Consider the following 25,927-nt stretch of genomic DNA (forward strand, 5'->3'; position numbering starts at 1 on the left):
GGCTGGTTATTCAGTAGTCACTGGGCTGGTTACTCAGTAGTCACTGGGCTGGGTTCTCAGAGGTCACTGGGCTGGTTACTCAGTAGTCACTGGGCTGGGTGCTCAGTAGTCACTGGGTTGGTTACTCAGTAGTCACTGGGTTGGTTACTCAGTAGTCACTGGGCTGGGTGCTCAGTAGTCACTGGGCTGGGTGTTCAGTAGTCACTGGGCTGGTTACTCAGTAGTCACTGGGCTGGGTGCTCAGTAGTCACTGGGCTGGTTACTCAGTAGTCACTGGGCTGGTTACTCAGTAGTCACTGGGCTGGTTACTCAGTAGTCACTGGGCTGGTTACTCTGTGGTCACTGGGCTGGGTGCTCAGTAGTCACTGGGCTGGTTACTCAGTAGTCACTGGGCTGGTTACTCAGTAGTCACTGGGCTGGTTACTCAGTGGTCACTGGGCTGGTTACTCAGTAGTCACTGGGCTGGTTACTCAGTGGTCACTGGGCTGGGTGCTCAGTAGTCACTGGGCTGGGTGCTCAGTAGTCACTGGGCTGGTTACTCAGTAGTCACTGGGCTGGGTGCTCAGTAGTCACTGGGCTGGTTACTCAGTAGTCACTGGGCTGGTTGCTCAGTAGTCACTGGGCTGGGTGCTCAGTAGTCACTGGGCTGGTTACTCAGTAGTCACTGGGCTGGGTGCTCAGTAGTCACTGGGCTGGGTGCTCAGTAGTCACTGGGCTGGTTGCTCAGTAGTCACTGGGCTGGGTGCTCAGTAGTCACTGGGCTGGGTGCTCAGTAGTCACTGGGCTGGTTACTCAGTGGTCACTGGGCCGGGTGCTCAGTAGTCACTGGGCTGGTTACTCAGTAGTCACTGGGCTGGTTACTCAGTAGTCACTGGGCTGGTTACTCAGTCGTCACTGGGCTGGGTGCTCAGTAGTCACTGGGCTGGGTGCTCAGTAGTCACTGGGCTGGTTACTCACTAGTCACTGGGCTGGTTACTCACTAGTCACTGGGCTGGTTACTCATTAGTCACTGGGCTGGTTACTCAGTAGTCACTGGGCTGGTTATTCAGTAGTCACTGGGCTGGTTACTCAGTAGTCACTGGGCTGGGTTCTCAGAGGTCACTGGGCTGGTTACTCAGTAGTCACTGGGCTGGGTGCTCAGTAGTCACTGGGTTGGTTACTCAGTAGTCACTGGGTTGGTTACTCAGTAGTCACTGGGTTGGTTACTCAGTAGTCACTGGGCTGGGTGCTCAGTAGTCACTGGGCTGGGTGTTCAGTAGTCACTGGGCTGGTTACTCAGTAGTCACTGGGCTGGGTGCTCAGTAGTCACTGGGCTGGTTACTCAGTAGTCACTGGGCTGGTTACTCAGTAGTCACTGGGCTGGTTACTCTGTGGTCACTGGGCTGGGTGCTCAGTAGTCACTGGGCTGGTTACTCAGTAGTCACTGGGCTGGTTACTCAGTAGTCACTGGGCTGGTTACTCAGTGGTCACTGGGCTGGTTACTCAGTAGTCACTGGGCTGGTTACTCAGTGGTCACTGGGCTGGGTGCTCAGTAGTCACTGGGCTGGGTGCTCAGTAGTCACTGGGCTGGTTACTCAGTAGTCACTGGGCTGGGTGCTCAGTAGTCACTGGGCTGGTTACTCAGTAGTCACTGGGCTGGTTGCTCAGTAGTCACTGGGCTGGGTGCTCAGTAGTCACTGGGCTGGTTACTCAGTAGTCACTGGGCTGGGTGCTCAGTAGTCACTGGGCTGGGTGCTCAGTAGTCACTGGGCTGGTTGCTCAGTAGTCACTGGGCTGGGTGCTCAGTAGTCACTGGGCTGGTTACTCAGTAGTCACTGGGCTGGTTACTCAGTAGTCACTGGGCTGGTTACTCAGTAGTCACTGGGCTGGTTACTCAGTAGTCACTGGGCTGGGTGCTCAGTGTTTCGAGAGCTGCAGGGTTTCCTTTATTATCATGTTCAGACCAGGAAGAGATGACAGCAGAGTCACATCCTGTAATATCCTGTTGTCCCAGTACAGAGCAGCAGTCTCTGTATCTCTGTCTGCTGTGTGTTGAGTCAAGCAGAGATGAGCTCATTTACCACGGGGGCCTCGATGACTGGAGCTCAGTACCTAAAGATTTACATTCATTGTCCTGTGACAGGCTGTGTAAAAGCGTCTGTCTGTCTCTGCGGGAGTCACGTGTGTGATGATGCTGAGTCAGAGAAGGCCCCATGGCAGTAGCTAAAACAGGAACAACTCTGATTTGGGTGAACGACCTCATTTGAGTTGAGTATAATGACTCTCATTCCCAACCTAATTATGGAACTGAATCACTCTGTGGAGGACAGGGAACTGAATCACTCTGTGGAGGACAGGGAACTGAATCACTCTGTGGAGGACAGGGAACTGAATCACTCTGTGGAGGACAGGGAACTGAATCACTCTGTGGAGGACAGGGAACTGAATCAGGCAGATTATGGAGAAAAGAGACATATCTTTCTGCATTCCAAATAGAAATATAGGGAATAGGGTTCCATTTCAACGCAGTAGTCCACTATATAGGAACTAGGGTTCCATTTCAACTCAGTAGTCCACTATATAGGGAATAGGGTTCCATTTCAACTCAGTGGTCCACTATATAGGAACTAGGGTTCCATTTCAACTCAGTAGTCCACTATATAGGGAATAGGGTTCTATTTGGAACACTGTAGTCCACTATATAAGGAATAGGGTTCCATTTGGAACACAGTGGTCCACTATATAGGGAATAGGGTTCCATTTCAACTCAGTAGTCCACTATATAGGGAATAGGGTTCCATTTGGAACTCAGTAGTCCACTATACAGGGAATAGGGTTCCATTTCAACTCAGTAGTCCACTATATAGGGAATAGGGTTCCATTTGGAACACAGACATGGTGATGTGTTGTAATGGCCTGGTTTGGTTTAGAATCATAGATTTGTTTGTAAGGATTCTTCCTGAGAGTTAGAGAATATTCTGGTATTTTTCCTATTTTTAAAGAAGTGTACACAAAACCATGAGTAATTGGTGCTCTTTCAAAGAGAGAGAGAAAGAGAGGAGAGAGAGAGAAAGAGAGGAGAGCAAGAGCGATGAAGTGAGGCCACAGCACACAGAGGTTGTCTCTCTGAATCTAGTCAGGTCAGGGGGAGAGGAGACCCAGCAAGACGAGTCCATTCCTCTATCTGTCTCTCTCATTCTCTCTCTTCCCCCATTCTCTTCCCCCTTGTTCTCAGGCCCTGTGGGGTCACTCTAAATGTCCCTCAGCCAAAACAAATATCCATCACTGTCCTCTTCTGCTGGAAGGAGGCCATCTTGCCCAGGCCTTGTTTTTAAACATGACACGGTGGGAAACTTTTCCTTCTGACTCCGCTGGTGACTGGTGTGTTCCCCCGTATCTTCCTCATTTTCCCCCTGGGGGTTTCCCCATCCTTCCCTGTTTCTGTTCTGTTCTATCAGACAAACTCAGCTGAATGTCAAGTCAGGAATGTGCTTGTCTGTTAGTGTTTTTCTTCTCAACCTGTCACACGTGTTCAGAAAGGTATTTTCATCATGATCACCTTTTGGTACTTGTTGCTGCCTTGTAGTTGCTGTGTGATGATCTACAGCTGCCTTGTAGTTGATGTGTGATGATCTACAGCTGCCTTGTAGTTGCTGTGTGATGATCTACAGCTGCCTTGTAGTTGATGTGTGATGATCTACAGCTGCCTTGTAGTTGCTGTGTGATGTTCTACAGCTGCCTTGTAGTTGCTGTGTGATGTTCTACAGCTGCCTTGTAGTTGATGTGTGATGATCTACAGCTGCCTTGTAGTTGCTGTGTGATGTTCTACAGCTGCCTTGTAGTTGCTGTGTGATGTTCTACAGCTGCCTTGTAGTTGCTGTGTGATGTTCTACAGCTGCCTTGTAGTTGCTGTGGGATGATCTACAGCTGCCTTGTAGTTGATGTGTGATGTTCTACAGCTGCCTTGTAGTTGATGTGTGATGATCTACAGCTGCCTTGTAGTTGCTGTGTGATGTTCTACAGCTGCCTTGTAGTTGCTGTGTGATGTTCTACAGCTGCCTTGTAGTTGCTGTGTGATGATCTACAGCTGCCTTGTAGTTGCTGTGTGATGTTCTACAGCTGCCTTGTAGTTGCTGTGTGATGTTCTACAGCTGCCTTGTAGTTGCTGTGTGATGTTCTACAGCTGCCTTGTAGTTGCTGTGTGATGATCTACAGCTGCCTTGTAGTTGATGTGTGATGATCTACAGCTGCCTTGTAGTTGATGTGTGATGTTCTACAGCTGCCTTGTAGTTGATGTGTGATGTTCTACAGCTGCCTTGTAGTTGCTGTGTGATGTTCTACAGCTGCCTTGTAGTTGATGTGTGATGTTCTACAGCTGCCTTGTAGTTGATGTGTGATGATCTACAGCTGCCTTATAGTTGCTGTGTGATGTTCTACAGCTGCCTTGTAGTTGCTGTGTGATGTTCTACAGCTGCCTTGTAGTTGATGTGTGATGTTCTACAGCTGCCTTGTAGTTGCTGTGTGATGTTCTACAGCTGCCTTGTAGTTGCTGTGTGATGTTCTACAGCTGCCTTGTAGTTGCTGTGTGATGTTCTACAGCTGCCTTGTAGTTGCTGTGTGATGTTCTACAGCTGCCTTGTAGTTGCTGTGTGATGTTCTACAGCTGCCTTGTAGTTGCTGTGTGATGTTCTACAGCTGCCTTGTAGTTGATGTGTGATGTTCTACAGCTGCCTTGTAGTTGATGTGTGATGATCTACAGCTGCCTTGTAGTTGATGTGTGATGATCTACAGCTGCCTTGTAGTTGCTGTGTGATGTTCTACAGCTGCCTTGTAGTTGCTGTGTGATGATCTACAGCTGCCTTGTAGTTGCTGTGTGATGTTCTACAGCTGCCTTGTAGTTGCTGTGTGATGTTCTACAGCTGCCTTGTAGTTGCTGTGTGATGTTCTACAGCTGCCTTGTAGTTGATGTGTGATGATCTACAGCTGCCTTGTAGTTGCTGTGTGATGTTCTACAGCTGCCTTGTAGTTGCTGTGTGATGATCTACAGCTGCCTTGTAGTTGCTGTGTGATGTTCTACAGCTGCCTTGTAGTTGCTGTGTGATGTTCTACAGCTGCCTTGTAGTTGCTGTGTGATGTTCTACAGCTGCCTTGTAGTTGCTGTGGGATGATCTACAGCTGCCTTGTAGTTGATGTGTGATGTTCTACAGCTGCCTTGTAGTTGATGATCAACTTATTTGTTTATTTTCTCTGTTTTCCTCAGGCTCTCTCATCTCACCGGGCCTTCCTTCTGACTGCACGCATCCCTAGCAAGGTAAGAACAGCCAGCTACAGCTCATAGGTCTGTCTCTTCTAGGTAACCTAGGAAACTACTCTGGCCAGCCAGCTACAGCACATAGGTCTGTCTCTTCTAGGTAACCTAGGTAACTACTCTGGCCAGCCAGCTACAGCACATAGGCCTGTCTCTTCTAGGTAACCTAGGAAACCTCTCTGGCCAGCCAGCTACAGCTCATAGGTCTGTCTCTTCTAGGTAACCTAGGTAACTACTCTGGCCAGCCAGCTACAGCTCATAGGTCTGTCTCTTCTAGGTCAACTAGGAAACTACTCTGGCCAGCCAGCTACAGCTCATAGGCCTGTCTCTTCTAGGTAACCTAGGATACTACTCTGGCCAGCCAGCTACAGCTCATAGGCCTGTCTCTTCTAGGTAACCTAGGATACTACTCTGGCCAGCCAGCTACAGCTCATAGGCCTGTCTCTTCTAGGTAACCTAGGAAACTACTCTGGCCAGCCAGCTACAGCTCATAGGCCTGTCTCTTCTAGGTAACCTAGGTAACTACTCTGGCCAGCCAGCTACAGCTCATAGGCCTGTCTCTTCTAGGTCAACTAGGTAACTACTCTGGCCGGCCAGCTACAGCTCATAGGTAACCTAGGAAACTACTCTGGCCAGCCAGCTACAGCTCATAGGCCTGTCTCTTCTAGGTAACCTAGGTAACTTCTCTGGCCAGCCAGCTACAGCTCATAGGCCTGTCTCTTCTAGGTCAACTAGGAAACTACTCTGGCCAGCCAGCTACAGCTCATAGGCCTGTCTCTTCTAGGTAACCTAGGATACTGCTCTGGCCAGCCAGCTACAGCTCATAGGCCTGTCTCTTCTAGGTTACCTAGGTAACTACTCTGGCCAGCCAGCTACAGCTCATAGGCCTGTCTCTTCTAGGTCAACTAGGAAACTACTCTGGCCAGCCAGCTACAGCTCATAGGTAACCTAGGAAACTACTCTGGCCAGCCAGCTACAGCTCATAGGCCTGTCTCTTCTAGGTAACCTAGGTAACTACTCTGGCCAGCCAGCTACAGCTCATAGGCCTGTCTCTTCTAGGTAACCTAGGTAACTACTCTGGCCAGCCAGCTACAGCACATAGGCCTGTCTCTTCTAGGTAACCTAGGAAACTTCTCTGGCCAGCCAGCTACAGCTCATAGGTCTGTCTCTTCTAGGTAACCTAGGTAACTACTCTGGCCAGCCAGCTACAGCTCATAGGCCTGTCTCTTCTAGGTAACCTAGGTAACTACTCTGGCCAGCCAGCTACAGCTCATAGGCCTGTCTCTTCTAGGTCAACTAGGTAACTACTCTGGCCGGCCAGCTACAGCTCATAGGTAACCTAGGAAACTACTCTGGCCAGCCAGCTACAGCTCATAGGCCTGTCTCTTCTAGGTAACCTAGGTAACTACTCTGGCCAGCCAGCTACAGCTCATAGGCCTGTCTCTTCTAGGTAACCTAGGTAACTACTCTGGCCAGCCAGCTACAGCTCATAGGCCTGTCTCTTCTAGGTCAACTAGGAAACTACTCTGGCCAGCCAGCTACAGCTCATAGGCCTGTCTCTTCTAGGTAACCTAGGATACTGCTCTGGCCAGCCAGCTACAGCTCATAGGCCTGTCTCTTCTAGGTTACCTAGGTAACTACTCTGGCCAGCCAGCTACAGCTCATAGGCCTGTCTCTTCTAGGTCAACTAGGAAACTACTCTGGCCAGCCAGCTACAGCTCATAGGTAACCTAGGAAACTACTCTGGCCAGCCAGCTACAGCTCATAGGCCTGTCTCTTCTAGGTAACCTAGGTAACTACTCTGGCCAGCCAGCTACAGCTCATAGGCCTGTCTCTTCTAGGTAACCTAGGTAACTACTCTGGCCATCCAGCTACAGCTCATAGGCCTGTCTCTTCTAGGCCAACTAGGAAACTACTCTGGCCAGCCAGCTACAGCTCATAGACCTGTCTCTTCTAGGTAACCTAGGAAACTACTCTGGCCAGCTAGCTACAGCACATAGGTCTGTCTCTTCTAGGTAACCTAGGTAACTACTCTGGCCAGCCAGCTACAGCACATAGGCCTGTCTCTTCTAGGTAACCTAGGAAACTTCTCTGGCCAGCCAGCTACAGCTCATAGGTCTGTCTCTTCTAGGTAACCTAGGTAACTACTCTGGCCAGCCAGCTACAGCTCATAGGTCTGTCTCTTCTAGGTCAACTAGGAAACTACTCTGGCCAGCCAGCTACAGCTCATAGGCCTGTCTCTTCTAGGTAACCTAGGATACTACTCTGGCCAGCCAGCTACAGCTCATAGGCCTGTCTCTTCTAGGTAACCTAGGATACTACTCTGGCCAGCCAGCTACAGCTCATAGGCCTGTCTCTTCTAGGTAACCTAGGAAACTACTCTGGCCAGCCAGCTACAGCTCATAGGCCTGTCTCTTCTAGGTAACCTAGGTAACTACTCTGGCCAGCCAGCTACAGCTCATAGGCCTGTCTCTTCTAGGTCAACTAGGTAACTACTCTGGCCGGCCAGCTACAGCTCATAGGTAACCTAGGAAACTACTCTGGCCAGCCAGCTACAGCTCATAGGCCTGTCTCTTCTAGGTAACCTAGGTAACTTCTCTGGCCAGCCAGCTACAGCTCATAGGCCTGTCTCTTCTAGGTCAACTAGGAAACTACTCTGGCCAGCCAGCTACAGCTCATAGGCCTGTCTCTTCTAGGTAACCTAGGATACTGCTCTGGCCAGCCAGCTACAGCTCATAGGCCTGTCTCTTCTAGGTTACCTAGGTAACTACTCTGGCCAGCCAGCTACAGCTCATAGGCCTGTCTCTTCTAGGTCAACTAGGAAACTACTCTGGCCAGCCAGCTACAGCTCATAGGTAACCTAGGAAACTACTCTGGCCAGCCAGCTACAGCTCATAGGCCTGTCTCTTCTAGGTAACCTAGGTAACTACTCTGGCCAGCCAGCTACAGCTCATAGGCCTGTCTCTTCTAGGTCAACTAGGAAACTACTCTGGCCAGCCAGCTACAGCTCATAGGCCTGTCTCTTCTAGGTAACCTAGGTAACTACTCTGGCCAGCCAGCTACAGCTCATAGGCCTGTCTCTTCTAGGTAACCTAGGTAACTACTCTGGCCAGCCAGCTACAGCACATAGGCCTGTCTCTTCTAGGTAACCTAGGAAACTTCTCTGGCCAGCCAGCTACAGCTCATAGGTCTGTCTCTTCTAGGTAACCTAGGTAACTACTCTGGCCAGCCAGCTACAGCTCATAGGCCTGTCTCTTCTAGGTAACCTAGGTAACTACTCTGGCCAGCCAGCTACAGCTCATAGGCCTGTCTCTTCTAGGTCAACTAGGTAACTACTCTGGCCGGCCAGCTACAGCTCATAGGTAACCTAGGAAACTACTCTGGCCAGCCAGCTACAGCTCATAGGCCTGTCTCTTCTAGGTAACCTAGGTAACTACTCTGGCCAGCCAGCTACAGCTCATAGGCCTGTCTCTTCTAGGTAACCTAGGTAACTACTCTGGCCAGCCAGCTACAGCTCATAGGCCTGTCTCTTCTAGGTCAACTAGGAAACTACTCTGGCCAGCCAGCTACAGCTCATAGGCCTGTCTCTTCTAGGTAACCTAGGATACTGCTCTGGCCAGCCAGCTACAGCTCATAGGCCTGTCTCTTCTAGGTTACCTAGGTAACTACTCTGGCCAGCCAGCTACAGCTCATAGGCCTGTCTCTTCTAGGTCAACTAGGAAACTACTCTGGCCAGCCAGCTACAGCTCATAGGTAACCTAGGAAACTACTCTGGCCAGCCAGCTACAGCTCATAGGCCTGTCTCTTCTAGGTAACCTAGGTAACTACTCTGGCCAGCCAGCTACAGCTCATAGGCCTGTCTCTTCTAGGTAACCTAGGTAACTACTCTGGCCATCCAGCTACAGCTCATAGGCCTGTCTCTTCTAGGTCAACTAGGAAACTACTCTGGCCAGCCAGCTACAGCTCATAGACCTGTCTCTTCTAGGTAACCTAGGAAACTACTCTGGCCAGCTAGCTACAGCACATAGGTCTGTCTCTTCTAGGTAACCTAGGTAACTACTCTGGCCAGCCAGCTACAGCACATAGGCCTGTCTCTTCTAGGTAACCTAGGAAACTTCTCTGGCCAGCCAGCTACAGCTCATAGGTCTGTCTCTTCTAGGTAACCTAGGTAACTACTCTGGCCAGCCAGCTACAGCTCATAGGTCTGTCTCTTCTAGGTCAACTAGGAAACTACTCTGGCCAGCCAGCTACAGCTCATAGGCCTGTCTCTTCTAGGTAACCTAGGATACTACTCTGGCCAGCCAGCTACAGCTCATAGGCCTGTCTCTTCTAGGTAACCTAGGATACTACTCTGGCCAGCCAGCTACAGCTCATAGGCCTGTCTCTTCTAGGTAACCTAGGAAACTACTCTGGCCAGCCAGCTACAGCTCATAGGCCTGTCTCTTCTAGGTAACCTAGGTAACTACTCTGGCCAGCCAGCTACAGCTCATAGGCCTGTCTCTTCTAGGTCAACTAGGTAACTACTCTGGCCGGCCAGCTACAGCTCATAGGTAACCTAGGAAACTACTCTGGCCAGCCAGCTACAGCTCATAGGCCTGTCTCTTCTAGGTAACCTAGGTAACTTCTCTGGCCAGCCAGCTACAGCTCATAGGCCTGTCTCTTCTAGGTCAACTAGGAAACTACTCTGGCCAGCCAGCTACAGCTCATAGGCCTGTCTCTTCTAGGTAACCTAGGATACTGCTCTGGCCAGCCAGCTACAGCTCATAGGCCTGTCTCTTCTAGGTTACCTAGGTAACTACTCTGGCCAGCCAGCTACAGCTCATAGGCCTGTCTCTTCTAGGTCAACTAGGAAACTACTCTGGCCAGCCAGCTACAGCTCATAGGTAACCTAGGAAACTACTCTGGCCAGCCAGCTACAGCTCATAGGCCTGTCTCTTTTAGGTAACCTAGGTAACTACTCTGGCCAGCCAGCTACAGCTCATAGGCCTGTCTCTTCTAGGTAACCTAGGTAACTACTCTGGCCAGCCAGCTACAGCTCATAGGCCTGTCTCTTCTAGGTCAACTAGGTAACTACTCTGGCCGGCCAGCTACAGCTCATAGGCCTGTCTCTTCTAGGTCAACTAGGAAACTACTCTGGCCAGCCAGCTACAGCTCATAGGCCTGTCTCTTCTAGGTAACCTAGGATACTGCTCTGGCCAGCCAGCTACAGCTCATAGGCCTGTCTCTTCTAGGTTACCTAGGTAACTACTCTGGCCAGCCAGCTACAGCTCATAGGCCTGTCTCTTCTAGGTCAACTAGGAAACTACTCTGGCCAGCCAGCTACAGCTCATAGGTAACCTAGGAAACTACTCTGGCCAGCCAGCTACAGCTCATAGGCCTGTCTCTTCTAGGTAACCTAGGTAACTACTCTGGCCAGCCAGCTACAGCTCATAGGCCTGTCTCTTCTAGGTAACCTAGGTAACTACTCTGGCCATCCAGCTACAGCTCATAGGCCTGTCTCTTCTAGGTCAACTAGGAAACTACTCTGGCCAGCCAGCTACAGCTCATAGACCTGTCTCTTCTAGGTAACCTAGGAAACTACTCTGGCCAGCTAGCTACAGCACATAGGTCTGTCTCTTCTAGGTAACCTAGGTAACTACTCTGGCCAGCCAGCTACAGCACATAGGCCTGTCTCTTCTAGGTAACCTAGGAAACTTCTCTGGCCAGCCAGCTACAGCTCATAGGTCTGTCTCTTCTAGGTAACCTAGGTAACTACTCTGGCCAGCCAGCTACAGCTCATAGGTCTGTCTCTTCTAGGTCAACTAGGAAACTACTCTGGCCAGCCAGCTACAGCTCATAGGCCTGTCTCTTCTAGGTAACCTAGGATACTACTCTGGCCAGCCAGCTACAGCTCATAGGCCTGTCTCTTCTAGGTAACCTAGGATACTACTCTGGCCAGCCAGCTACAGCTCATAGGCCTGTCTCTTCTAGGTAACCTAGGAAACTACTCTGGCCAGCCAGCTACAGCTCATAGGCCTGTCTCTTCTAGGTAACCTAGGTAACTACTCTGGCCAGCCAGCTACAGCTCATAGGCCTGTCTCTTCTAGGTCAACTAGGTAACTACTCTGGCCGGCCAGCTACAGCTCATAGGTAACCTAGGAAACTACTCTGGCCAGCCAGCTACAGCTCATAGGCCTGTCTCTTCTAGGTAACCTAGGTAACTTCTCTGGCCAGCCAGCTACAGCTCATAGGCCTGTCTCTTCTAGGTCAACTAGGAAACTACTCTGGCCAGCCAGCTACAGCTCATAGGCCTGTCTCTTCTAGGTAACCTAGGATACTGCTCTGGCCAGCCAGCTACAGCTCATAGGCCTGTCTCTTCTAGGTTACCTAGGTAACTACTCTGGCCAGCCAGCTACAGCTCATAGGCCTGTCTCTTCTAGGTCAACTAGGAAACTACTCTGGCCAGCCAGCTACAGCTCATAGGTAACCTAGGAAACTACTCTGGCCAGCCAGCTACAGCTCATAGGCCTGTCTCTTCTAGGTAACCTAGGTAACTACTCTGGCCAGCCAGCTACAGCTCATAGGCCTGTCTCTTCTAGGTAACCTAGGTAACTACTCTGGCCAGCCAGCTACAGCTCATAGGCCTGTCTCTTCTAGGTCAACTAGGTAACTACTCTGGCCGGCCAGCTACAGCTCATAGGTAACCTAGGAAACTACTCTGGCCAGCCAGCTACAGCTCATAGGCCTGTCTCTTCTAGGTAACCTAGGTAACTTCTCTGGCCAGCCAGCTACAGCTCATAGGCCTGTCTCTTCTAGGTCAACTAGGAAACTACTCTGGCCAGCCAGCTACAGCTCATAGGCCTGTCTCTTCTAGGTAACCTAGGATACTGCTCTGGCCAGCCAGCTACAGCTCATAGGCCTGTCTCTTCTAGGTTACCTAGGTAACTACTCTGGCCAGCCAGCTACAGCTCATAGGCCTGTCTCTTCTAGGTCAACTAGGAAACTACTCTGGCCAGCCAGCTACAGCTCATAGGTAACCTAGGAAACTACTCTGGCCAGCCAGCTACAGCTCATAGGCCTGTCTCTTCTAGGTAACCTAGGTAACTACTCTGGCCAGCCAGCTACAGCTCATAGGCCTGTCTCTTCTAGGTAACCTAGGTAACTACTCTGGCCAGCCAGCTACAGCACATAGGCCTGTCTCTTCTAGGTAACCTAGGAAACTTCTCTGGCCAGCCAGCTACAGCTCATAGGTCTGTCTCTTCTAGGTAACCTAGGTAACTACTCTGGCCAGCCAGCTACAGCTCATAGGCCTGTCTCTTCTAGGTAACCTAGGTAACTACTCTGGCCAGCCAGCTACAGCTCATAGGCCTGTCTCTTCTAGGTCAACTAGGTAACTACTCTGGCCGGCCAGCTACAGCTCATAGGTAACCTAGGAAACTACTCTGGCCAGCCAGCTACAGCTCATAGGCCTGTCTCTTCTAGGTAACCTAGGTAACTACTCTGGCCAGCCAGCTACAGCTCATAGGCCTGTCTCTTCTAGGTAACCTAGGTAACTACTCTGGCCAGCCAGCTACAGCTCATAGGCCTGTCTCTTCTAGGTAACCTAGGAAACTACTCTGGCCAGCCAGCTACAGCTCATAGGCCTGTCTCTTCTAGGTAACCTAGGATACTGCTCTGGCCAGCCAGCTACAGCTCATAGGCCTGTCTCTTCTAGGTTACCTAGGTAACTACTCTGGCCAGCCAGCTACAGCTCATAGGCCTGTCTCTTCTAGGTCAACTAGGAAACTACTCTGGCCAGCCAGCTACAGCTCATAGGTAACCTAGGAAACTACTCTGGCCAGCCAGCTACAGCTCATAGGCCTGTCTCTTCTAGGTAACCTAGGTAACTACTCTGGCCAGCCAGCTACAGCTCATAGGCCTGTCTCTTCTAGGTAACCTAGGTAACTACTCTGGCCATCCAGCTACAGCTCATAGGCCTGTCTCTTCTAGGTCAACTAGGAAACTACTCTGGCCAGCCAGCTACAGCTCATAGACCTGTCTCTTCTAGGTCAACTAGGAAACTACTCTGGCCAGCCAGCTACAGCTCATAGACCTGTCTCTTCTAGGTTACCTAGGTAACTACTCTGGCTGGCACACAGGCTGTACAAGAACAGCTTCCAATTTCAATATTTTTTAAATACTTCTTCAATTGAGTTGATTGAGTGTGTGGTGGTTCTGATGGTGGTGGTTCTGATGGTGGTGGTTCTGATGGTGGAGGTTCTGATGGTGGAGTCCACTGGTCCTTAGTCACAGTCCACTGGCCCTTAGTCACAGTCCACTGGCCCTTGGTCACAGTCCACTGGCCCTTAGTCACAGTCCACTGGCCCTTAGTCACAGTCCACTGGCCCTTGGTCACAGTCCACTGGCCCTTGGTCACAGTCCACTGGCCCTTGGTCACAGTCCACTGGCCCTTAGTCACAGTCCACTGGCCCTTAGTCACAGTCCACTGGCCCTTAGTCACAGTCCACTGGCCCTTAGTCACAGTTCACTGACCCTTGTTTTTATTTGGCCACATCACAGTGCAACACAGTAATACAGTACAGATGTACCACAGTTATCAGACGGTATGTCAGCTGTGTGTCTATATCGGCTTACAGTGTCCCCTGTTCTGAAACACCAACATTTTCCCTGTAGACTGTTAGTGTTACTCTCCTCTCCTCTCCTCTCCTCTCCTCTCCTCTCCTCTCTCCCCCTGGCGTTGTTAGTAGATTAGAGATGTCAATGGAACTTGACCCCGAGGAAAGCCTGCTTACCCCTAGTGACCCCTGATTATCTCTGGAACCCCTACATTTGGTCCTAGTGACCCCTGATGATCTCTGGAACCCCTACATGTGGTCCTAGTGACCCCTAATGATCTCTGGAACCCCTACATGTGGTCTTAGTGACCCCTGATGATCTCTGGAACCCCTACATGTGGTCTTAGTGACCCCTGATGATCTCTGGAACCCCTACATGTGGTCATAGTGACCCCTGATGATCTCTGGAACCCCTACCTGTGGTCCTAGTGACCCCTGATGATCTCTGGAACCCCTACCTGTGGTCTTAGTGACCCCTGATGATCTCTGGAACACCTACATCTGGTCTTAGTGACCCCTGATGATCTCTGGAACCCCTACCTGTGGTCCTAAGCAGTGGCGCTGAGACTGATTACTCTCAGGGATCACCTCCACTGGACCCTAGAGGACCACCTCCACGGGACCCTAGAGGATCACCTCCACTGGATCCTAGAGGATCACCTCCACTGGGCCCTAGAGGATCACCTCCACTGGACCCTAGAGGATCACCTCCACTGGATCCTAGAGGATCACCTCCACTGGATCCTAGAGGATCACCTCCTCTGGGTCCTAGAGGATCACCTCCACTGGACCCAAGAGGATCACCTCCACTGGACCCAAGAGGATCACCTCCACTGGACCCTAGAGGATCACCTCCACTGGATCCTAGAGGATCACCTCCACTGGATCCTAGAGGATCACCTCCACTGGATCCTAGAGGATCACCTCCACTGGACCCTAGAGGATCACCTCCACTGGACCCTAGAGGATCACCTCCACTGGACCCTAGAGGATCACCTCCACTGGATCCTAGAGGATCACCTCCACTGGATCCTAGAGGATCACCTCCACTGGATCCTAGAGGATCACCTCCACTGGATCCTAGAGGATCACCTCCACTGGATCCTAGAGGATCACCTCCACTGGGTCCTAGAGGATCACCTCCACTGGGTCCTAGAGGATCACCTCCACTGGATCCTAGAGGATCACCTCCTCTGGGTCCTAGAGGATCACCTCCACTGGGTCCTAGAGGATCACCTCCACTGGGTCCTAGAGGATCACCTCCACTGGACCCTAGAGGATCACCCTCCACTGGATCCTAGAGGATCACCTCCACTGGATCCTAGAGGATCACCTCCACTGGGCCCTAGAGGATCACCTAGTGGATCACCTCCACTGGATCCTAGAGGATCACCTCCACTGGGCCCTAGAGGATCACCTAGTGGATCACCTCACTGGAGCCTAGAGGATCACCTCTACTGGACCTTAGAGGATCACCTCCACTGGATCCCAGGTCACTGGGTGATAAGACAGCAGTGTATTTACCAACCCACCCTGGAGTTCTCGATTGTCCACAGAACAGATTCTTACATTGAATCCTCATTACTTTGTTATCCTTCAATAAATACAGGAACTACAGCCAGAAGTTCTGAAGTTAGTCCACAGAACGATGTTCATTGAATCCAGACTGAGGATGTCCTGCATCCTTTCATCAGTGTGTCTGACTATCACGGCCTGGACAGAGGAATGTACAGGATACTCTTATCAGTCTGTCTATCATGGCCTGGACAGAGAAATGTACAGGAGACTCTTATCAGTCTGTCTGACTTTCACGGCCTGCAGAGGATGCATTTTAGCAGTAGGAGAGGAGATTCTTCAGCTATAGATTAGTAGCCGTCTCTCAGGCCAGCGTAAAATCTGTTCCTCCCCTCCTACCCTCTCTCTGTAAGAGTTCAGGGGACTCTCTCTCTTTCTACACTCCTATCCTCTTTCTCTCTTTCTCCTCTCCTACCCTCTTTCTCTCTTTCTCCCTTCCTACCCTCTCTCTTTCTCCCCTCCTACCCTCTTTATTTCCTTCTCTTTCTCCCCCATACCCTCTCTCTCTCTCTCTTTCTCCCCCCTACCCTCTCTCTCTCTTTCTCCCCTCCTACCCTCTCTCTCTCTCTTTCTCCCCTCCTACCCTCTCTCTCTCTTTCTCTCACTTTCTCCCCTCCTACCCTCTCTCTTTCTCTCTCTGTCTCCCCTCCTACCCTCTCTCTTTCTTTCTCTTTCTCCCCTCCTACCCTCTCTCTCTCTTACTCCCCTCCTAGCCTCTCTCTCTCTCTCCATCAGAGGTATCTCTGCTGGGGCCTCTCAGGCTGTGGTTGTTTTGATAGCGTGCTGCGCTCCAGGCAGGCTTCAGCCTGTTTATGAAAATGGTGGAATTGATCTGACCCATCGTCTGGCTTTCTATCACCCTCGTCCTGTCTAATTTCCTCTGATCAGTCTGGTCTGGTTTCCTCTGAACAGTCTGGTCTGGTTTCCTCTGAACAGTCTGGTCTGGTTTCCTCTGAACAGTCTGGTCTGGTTTCCTCTGATCAGTCTGGTCTGGTTTCCTCTGAACAGTCTGGTCTGGTTTCCTCTGAACAGTCTGGTCTGGTTACCTCTGATCAGTCTGGTCTGGTTTCCTCTGATCAGTCGGATCTGGTTTCCACCTTCTGGGGCTTCCCGTTAGATAGAGGTAGAGCTGGGAGGGATTGTAGGAGTAAGTCTCTCTCTCTCTCCTCTCCTCTCCTCTCCTCTCCTCTCCTCTCCTCTCCTCTCCTCTCCTCTCTCTCTGTATTTTCCCTCTACCTCTGTTCTTTTCCTTCTCTCTTTCTACTTAGTTTTCCTCTCCCGTAAGACTCAGTTGATGTTGGTTTAGAACCAGTGTGTCTCTGTGGACAACAGCCTGCAGCAGCAGCCAGGCCTGTGTGTTTAGGTAAGGTTATGTTAGGTCTGGTGCTGTGTCCTTGGTTTAATCCCTGAGCTCTGAGCTCTGTCTACACACACATGCACGCACGCACGCACGCACACACACACACACACACACACAAGCACATATGCACACACACGCAAGCACACACACACACACACACAAGCACATATGCACACACACGCACGCACGCACACACACACACAAAACCACACACCCACCCGCACGCACGCACTCAGACACGCACGCACGCACATGCATGCCTGCACACACAAGCACACACGCACGCACGCACGCACACACACACACACGCTATGTATGTGAAGTCTATCATCCAACCCACCCTGAGGGTGTAACTTTAACTGTGGTCATGGCAGGGTTTTACTACAGCCCTGCACCATTCAGATGCATCATTACTGTCAACACGACACTGATTGACTTTGTGTATTTGACGTGATGATATGCAGTTAAGGTTGCAGTTTGGCAGCAGGTCTTGCATCATCTCTGTAATCTCTGCTGGGCTGAGCATGCAGTCTTAACTGTAGTTATCTCATTATGTCAGATCTACCTCTAACTGGAGTTATCCATTATCTCAGATCTACCTCTAACAGGAGTTAACCATTATCTCAGATCTACCTCTAACTGGAGTTATCCGTTATCATTGTCAGAACAGATAACAGAGAGACAGAATACTGTCAGGACAGATATCAGAGAGACAGACTACTGTCAGGACAGATATCAGAGAGACCGACTACTGTCAGGACAGATATCAGAGAAACAGAATACTGTCAGGACAGATATCAGAGAGACCGACTACTGTCAGGACAGATATCAGAGAGACAGAACACTGTCAGGACAGATATCAGAGAGACAGAATACTGTAAGAACAGATATCAGGGAGACAGACTACTGTCAGGACAGATATCAGAGAGACAGAACACTGTCAGGACAGATATCAGAGAGACAGAACACTGTCAGGACAGATATCAGAGAGACCGACTACTGTCAGGACAGATATCAGAGAGACAGAACACTGTCAGGACAGATATCAGAGAGACAGAATACTGTCAGGACAGATATCAGAGAGACAGAATACTGTCAGGATAGATATCAGAGAGACAGATGGATAATAAACGAGTGACTGAATTATACAATTAGTCACGCCTCTGCTTTCTGACAGCACCTCTCAGCAGGCTGCAGCTATTGGCTGGCTCAGACATGGATTGATCTCTTCCATTCTTCACTCATTTCCTCTTCCTCACTATATCTAATCCAACACTGCTAATGGGACATTCTCTAGTGGGACGGGCCTCGATACACCTCAGTGGACATGTTTGTCAGTGTTTGTAGACTCTGTGAGGGAGAGGAGTGAACGTGACTGAGAACAAGGGATTCATAGATGCTTTTTACATTCACAGTTCACAGCTTATATTGTAGATGTGTACTTTTTTGTCTTGGATATTCAGCAAGTCTGAATAAAGACTTAGAAAATAAATTTGAGGAAGGCTAAAATAAGGATTTTCAGGTAGGCTACAGGGACTGACTCTGCTGGTAGGCCTTCTGGAATACAGTAACTATAACACAGGAGGGTCCATCTGACTGGTAGGCCTTCTGGAATACAGTAACTATAACACAGGAGGAACCAGCTGGCTGGTAGGCCTTCTGGAATACAGTAACTATAACACAGGAGGGTCCAGCTGACTGGTAGGCCTTCTGGAATACAGTAACTATAACACAGGAGGGTCCAGCTGACTGGTAGGCCTTCTGGAATACAGTAACTATAACACAGGAGGAACCAGCTGGCTGGTAGGCCTTCTGGAATACAGTAACTATGACACAGGAGGAACCAGCTGGCTGGTAGACCTTCTGGAATACAGTAACTATGACACAGGAGGAACCAGCTGGCTGGTAGGCCTTCTGGAATACAGTAACTATAACACAGGAGGGTCCAGCTGGCTGGTAGGCCTTCTGGAATACAGTAACTATGACACAGGAAGAACCAGCTGGCTGGTAGGCCTTCTGGAATACAGTAACTATGACACAGGAGGAACCAGCTGACTGGTAGGCCTTCTGGAATACAGTAACTATAACACAGGAGGGTCCAGCTGACTGGTAGGCCTTCTGGAATACAGTAACTATAACACAGGAGGAACCAGCTGGCTGGTAGGCCTTCTGGAATACAGTAAATATGACACAGGAGGAACCAGCTGGCTGGTAGGCCTTCTGGAATACAGTAACTATGACACAGGAGGAACCAGCTGGCTGGTAGGCCTTCTGGAATACAGTAACTATGACACAGGAGGAACCAGCTGGCTGGTAGGCCTTCTGGAATACAGTAACTATGACACAGGAAGAACCAGCTGGCTGGTAGGCCTTCTGGAATACAGTAACTATGACACAGGAGGGACCAGCTGGCTGGTAGGCCTTCTGGAATACAGTAACTATAACACAGGAAGAACCAGCTGGCTGGTAGGCCTTCTGGAATACAGTAACTATGACACAGGAAGAACCAGCTGGCTGGTAGGCCTTCTGGAATACAGTAACTATGACACAGGAAGAACCAGCTGGCTGGTAGGCCTTCTGGAATACAGTAACTATAACACAGGAGGGTCCAGCTGGCTGGTAGGCCTTCTGGAATACAGTAACTATGACACAGGAGGAACCAGCTGGCTGGTAGGCCTTCTGGAATACAGTAACTATGACACAGGAAGAACCAGCTGGCTGGTAGGCCTTCTGGAATACAGTAACTATGACACAGGAAGAACCAGCTGGCTGGTAGGCCTTCTGGAATACAGTAACTACGACACAGGAGGGACCAGCTGGTTGAAATGTGTCAGTCAGCCTGAGGGTCAGACAGACAGCCTCTCTCCTCTCTCTGTCCACAACTACTGCCAAGCCTCAGGAGCACTGTCTGTCTACCTGCCTGGATCAGTCTGGCCATGCTGCCTGGTTCCTGGCTGTGTGCGCATGTGAGCGCGTGCGTGTGTGCGTGCGTGCGTGTGTGTGTGTTATACCCATTTCATATGTATATACTGTATTCTAGTCAAGGCCATCCTATTCAACTATTGCTCCACATATATGATTCTATCCACACATTCTACAGATATACTATATATTATATCAATATACTGTTCATAATGTCTATACATCACATACTATATACATATTCTAACCACATACTGTTCATTGTCTATACATCCCATATATATATATACTATATACATATTCTATCCACATACTGTTCATTATGTCCATTCATCCCATCACATATTCAGATTTATACTCCAGACTCCCTCTTCGCTCGTCCCAATATTTCTATATTTCTAAATTCCATTCTTTTACTTTTCAGATTTGTGTGTATTGTTGGGTATTGTTGTGTATTGTTGTGTATTGTTGGGTATTGTTGTGTATTGTTGGGTATTGTTGTGTATTGTTGGGTATTGTTGTGTATTGTTGGGTATTGTTGGGTATTGTTGTGTATTGTTGGGTATTGTTGTGTATTGTTGGGTATTGTTGGGTATTGTTGTGTATTGTTCTGTATTGTTGGGTATTGTTGTGTATTGTTGTGTATTGTTGGGTATTGTTGTGTATTGTTGTGTATTGTTGGGTATTGTTGGGTATTGTTGTGTATTGTTGGGTATTGTTGTGTATTGTTGTGTATTGTTGGGTATTGTTGTGTATTGTTGGGTATTGTTGTGTATTGTTGTGTATTGTTAGATATTTCTGCACTTCCAGGAACACAAAGCGTTTCACGAGACCCTCAATAACATCTGCTGAATATGTGTATGTGTCCATTACCATTTCATTTGTGTGAAGTTTGTGTGTGTGTGTGTGTGTGTGTGTGTGTGTGTGTGTGTGTGTGTGTACATTTGTAATGTGTGCATCTGGTGTGAACCAGCTTCACTCTCCAGTCCTTTAGTGGAATGGAATGCTAGACGACATTGTGTCGTGTTGTTTGATAACTTCCTGTTTCAAAGGACCTGAGAAGAAGAAGTGGATGTTCATGAACTCTACATTCAGGCCCATATTCATAAAGGGTCTCAGAGTTAAGAGTGCTGATCCAGGATCAGGTACCACCGTCCATAAAATCATATTCATTATGATCTAAAACTGATCCCAGATCAGCATTGTTACTCTGAGATGCTTCATGATATGATTCTATTCTGAAGCAATACTCTTAAATGATGACCTCACCACTGAGGGGTGTGTTTGAACAGAGGCAGGTTGGAAAAAGATCCCTGTCCATTAATTTTAGAACGAAGCTAGAATGTGTGTCCCAATTGGCACCCTATTCCCTACGTAGTGCACTACTTTAAAACAGAGACCTATGGGTCTAGGGTGGCATTTGAGGTGCAGACTCAGTCACTATTCTGATCTTTCATTATCCTCCTACAGTATCATTCATCCATTATCTTCATGCAGTGTATCATTCATCCATTATCCTCCTACAGTACTGTTTATCCATTATCCTCACAGAGCATGTTGTATATCCATTATCCTCCTGCGGTAGTTCATTAATCCATTATCCGCATATGATACCTCACCCATCCATTATCCTCGTGCAATATACATCCATTATCCTCCTTCGATATCTCATCCATCCATTATCGTCCTAGAGTACATCATCATCCATTATCCCCCTACAGTATATCATCTATCCATTATCCTCCCAAAGTATCTCATCCATCCATTATGCTTCTACAGTACCTCATCCATCCATTATCCTCCCAAAGTATCTCGTCCATCCATGATCCTTCTACAGTATGTCGTCCATCCATTATCCTCTTACAGTACCTCGTCCATACATTATCCTCTTACAGTACCTCGTCTATACATTATCCTCTTACAGTACCTCGTCCATACATTGTCCTCCTACAGTACCTCATCCGTCCATTATCCTCTTACAGTATCTCATCCATCCAGTATCCCCCTACAGTGTATCATCCATCCATTATCATCCATCCATTATCCTCCTACGGTACCTCATCCATCCATTATCCTCCTACAGTACTTCATCCATCCAGAGTAGTATTTACCAGCCAGGTCTGAAACACTACTGTGATTGACAGCTGTATTATATATCATGATTTCTACATGTTTATATGTGTTTTATTCTTCTCTTTCAGATTGAACACAACTTTAATTATCTGGAGATACAAGGGATCACCTGTAACAAGCCCACACAGGTCAGAAAACCACCTCTCTGACTGAACCATGTATCGCTCCAACTAATGGTTCATCATCTGATCAGGAATCATCTGTTAGTCAATCATCCATCTGAATTAGGGATAACAGTGTTATTACTGGTTGTAATGTGTGTGACAATCACCATTATATATGTTACTGAAGGCTACTATAGTATATTACCGAGGGTTACTATATGATGTTATTATATGATATTACTATATGATATTACTGAGGGTTACTATATGATGTTACTGAAGGCTACTATATTATATTACCGAGGGTTACTATATGATGTTATTATATGATATTACTATATGATATTACTGAGGGTTACTATATAATATTACTGAGGGTTACTATATGATATTACTGAGGGTTACTATATGATATTACTGAGGGTTACTATATGATGTTACTATATGATATTACTGAGGGGTACTATATGATGTTACTATATGATATTACTATATGATATTACTGAGGGTTACTATATGATATTACTGAGGGTTACTATATGATATTACTGAGGGTTACTATATAATATTACTGAGGGTTACTATATGATATTACTGAGGGTTACTATATGATATTACTGAGGGTTACTATATGATGTTACTGAGGGTTACTATATGATATTACTGAGGGGTACTATATGATATTACTGAGGGTTACTATATGATATTACTGAGGGGTACTATATGATATTACTGAGGGTTACTATATGATATTACTGAGGGGTACTATATGATATTACTGAGGGTTACTATATGATATTACTGAGGGTTACTATATGATATTACTGAGGGTTACTATATGATATTACTGAGGGTTACTATATGATATTACTGAGGGGTACTATATGATATTACTGAGGGTTACTATATGATGTTACTGAGGGTTACTATATAATATTACTGAGGGTTACTATATGATATTACTGAGGGTTACTATATGATATTACTATATGATATTACTGAGGGTTACTATATAATATTACTGAGGGTTACTATATAATATTACTGAGGGTTACTATATGATGTTACTATATGATATTACTGAGGGTTACTATATAATATTACTGAGGGTTACTATATGATATTACTATATGATATTACTGAGGGTTACTATATGATATTACTGAGGGTTACTATATAATATTACTGAGGGTTACTATATAATATTACTGAGGGTTACTATATGATGTTACTGAGGGTTACTATATGATATTACTGAGGGGTACTATATGATATTACTGAGGGTTACTATATGATATTACTATATGATATTACTGAGGGTTACTATATAATATTACTGAGGGTTACTATATGATGTTACTGAGGGTTACTATATAATATTACTGAGGGTTACTATATGATATTACTGAGGGTTACTATATAATATTACTGAGGGTTACTATATGATATTACTATATGATATTACTGAGGGTTACTATATAATATTACTGAGGGTTACTATATGATAATACTGAGGGTTACTATATGATATTACTGAGGGGTACTATATGATATTACTGAGGGTTACTATATGATATTACTGAGGGGTACTATATGATATTACTGAGGGTTACTATATGATATTACTATATGATATTACTGAGGGTTACTATATAATATTACTGAGGGTTACTATATGATAATACTGAGGGTTACTATATGATATTACTGAGGGGTACTATATGATATTACTGAGGGGTACTATATGATATTACTGAGGGTTACTATATGATATTACTATATGATATTACTGAGGGTTACTATATAATATTACTGAGGGTTACTATATGATATTACTGAGGGTTACTATATGATATTACTATATGATATTACTGAGGGTTACTATATGATATTACTATATGATATTACTGAGGGTTACTATATGATATTACTGAGGGTTACTATATGATATTACTATATGATGTTACTGAGGGTTACTATATAATATTACTGAGGGTTACTATATGATATTACTGAGGGTTACTATATGATATTACTATATGATATTACTGAGGGTTACTATATGATATTACTATATGATATTACTGAGGGTTACTATATGATATTACTGAGGGTTACTATATGATATTACTATATGATATTACTGAGGGTTACTATATGATATTACTATATTATATTACTGAGGGTTACTATATAATATTACTGAGGGTTACTATATGATATTACTATATGATATTACTAAGGGTTACTATATGATGTTACTATATGATATTACTGAGGGTTACTATATGATATTACTATATGATGTTACTGAGGGTTACTATATAATATTACTGCGGGTTACTATATGATGTTACTATATGATATTACTGAGGGTTACTATATGATGTTACTATATGATATTACTGAGGGTTACTATATGATGTTACTATATGATATTACTGAGGGTTACTATATGATGTTACTATATGATATTACTGAGGGTTACTATATGATGTTACTATATGATATTACTGAGGGTTACTATATGATATTACTGAGGGTTACTATATGATATTACTGAGGGTTACTATATGATATTACTGAGGGTTACTATATAATATTACTGAGGGTTACTATATGATATTACTATATTATATTACTGAGGGTTACTATATGATATTACTATATGATATTACTGAGGGTTACTATATGATATTACTGAGGGTTACTATATGATGTTACTGAGGGTTACTATATGATATTACTGAGGGTTACTATATGATATTACTGAGGGTTGTTGTTCATGTTTGTCTTGTATAGTTGACGGTGGACTATGAGAGAGGTGTTGTGTCTCTGAAGCTGACCTCTACAGAAGAGGTGAATGAGGTGGTGGCTCACATTGGGATCTGTCTACAGAGGATATGTCCTGGTCTATCACCACTGTGAGTACACACATGCACACTCGTGCACAAACACCCGCGCACGAACGAACGTGCACGAACGCACACACACACACACACACACACACACACACACACACACACACACACACACACACACACACACACACACACACACACACACACACACACACACACACACACACACACACACACACACACAGTCAATGACCTTTAGTTTCCACTGACCTTTCTTTCCTATTCACACTCTCTTTTTCCATTCCCCTTCCCTCTCTCTTTCTTTGTCTCTCTCCCTCTCTCCTGCCTCTCTCCCCTATCTCTCTCCCTCTCTCCTGCCTCTCTCCCTCTCTCTCTCCCTCTCTCTCCTCCCTCTCTCCTCTCTCTCTCCTGCCTCTCTCCCTCTCTCTCTCCCTATCTCTCCCTCTCTCTTCCCTATCTCTCTTTCACCGTCTCTCCCTCTCCCCTCCCTCTCGCTCTCTCTCTGTCTCCCCCCCCCCTCTCTCTCTCTCTGTCTCTCTCTCTCTCTCTCTCTCTCTCTCCCTCTCTCTCCTCTCTCTCTCCTCTCTCCCTCTCTCCTGCCTCTCTCCCCTATCTCTCTCCCCTATCTCTCTCCCTCTCTCTCTCCTCCCTCTCTCCTCTCCCTCTCTCCTCTCTCTCTCTCTTCCCTATCTCTCATTCCCCTTCTCTCTCTCTTTCTCTGTCTCTCTCTCCTCTCTCTCTCTCTCTCCCTCTCTCTCTCCCTCTCTCCTCTCTCCTCCCTCTCTCCTCTCTCCTCTCTCTCTCTCTCTTCCCTATCTCTCATTCCCCTTCTCTCTCTCTTTCCCAGTCTCGCTCCCTCTCTACTCCCTCTCTCCTCTCTCTCCCCCTCTCCTCTCTCTCCCCTATCTCTCCCTCTCTCTTCCCTCTCTCTTTCACCGTCTCTCCCTCTCCCCTCCCTCTCGCTCTCTCTCTCTCTCTCTCTCTCTCTCTCTCTCTCTCTCTCTCTCTCTCTCTCTCTCTCTCGCCCTCTCCCTCTCTCTCTCTCTCTCTCTCTCTCTCGCCCTCTCTCT

General features: G+C 47.2%; 1 protein-coding gene across 1 annotated transcript in view; it reads left to right on the forward strand.

Annotated features, from left to right (window-relative positions):
- The window catches only part of LOC139419375 (F-actin-uncapping protein LRRC16A-like), a 211,833-nt gene that overhangs the window by 71,461 nt on the left and 114,445 nt on the right, over positions 1-25,927 (forward strand). Inside the window, exons 3-5 of the mRNA XM_071169322.1 lie at positions 5,240-5,290; positions 21,940-21,999; positions 24,778-24,899. Of these exons, the coding sequence (XP_071025423.1) occupies positions 5,240-5,290; positions 21,940-21,999; positions 24,778-24,899 (233 nt within the window). The remainder of the gene's footprint in view (positions 1-5,239; positions 5,291-21,939; positions 22,000-24,777; positions 24,900-25,927) is intronic.

The sequence above is a fragment of the Oncorhynchus clarkii genome, chromosome 2, assembly GCF_045791955.1.
Source record: "Oncorhynchus clarkii lewisi isolate Uvic-CL-2024 chromosome 2, UVic_Ocla_1.0, whole genome shotgun sequence".
NCBI lineage: Eukaryota > Metazoa > Chordata > Actinopteri > Salmoniformes > Salmonidae > Oncorhynchus > Oncorhynchus clarkii.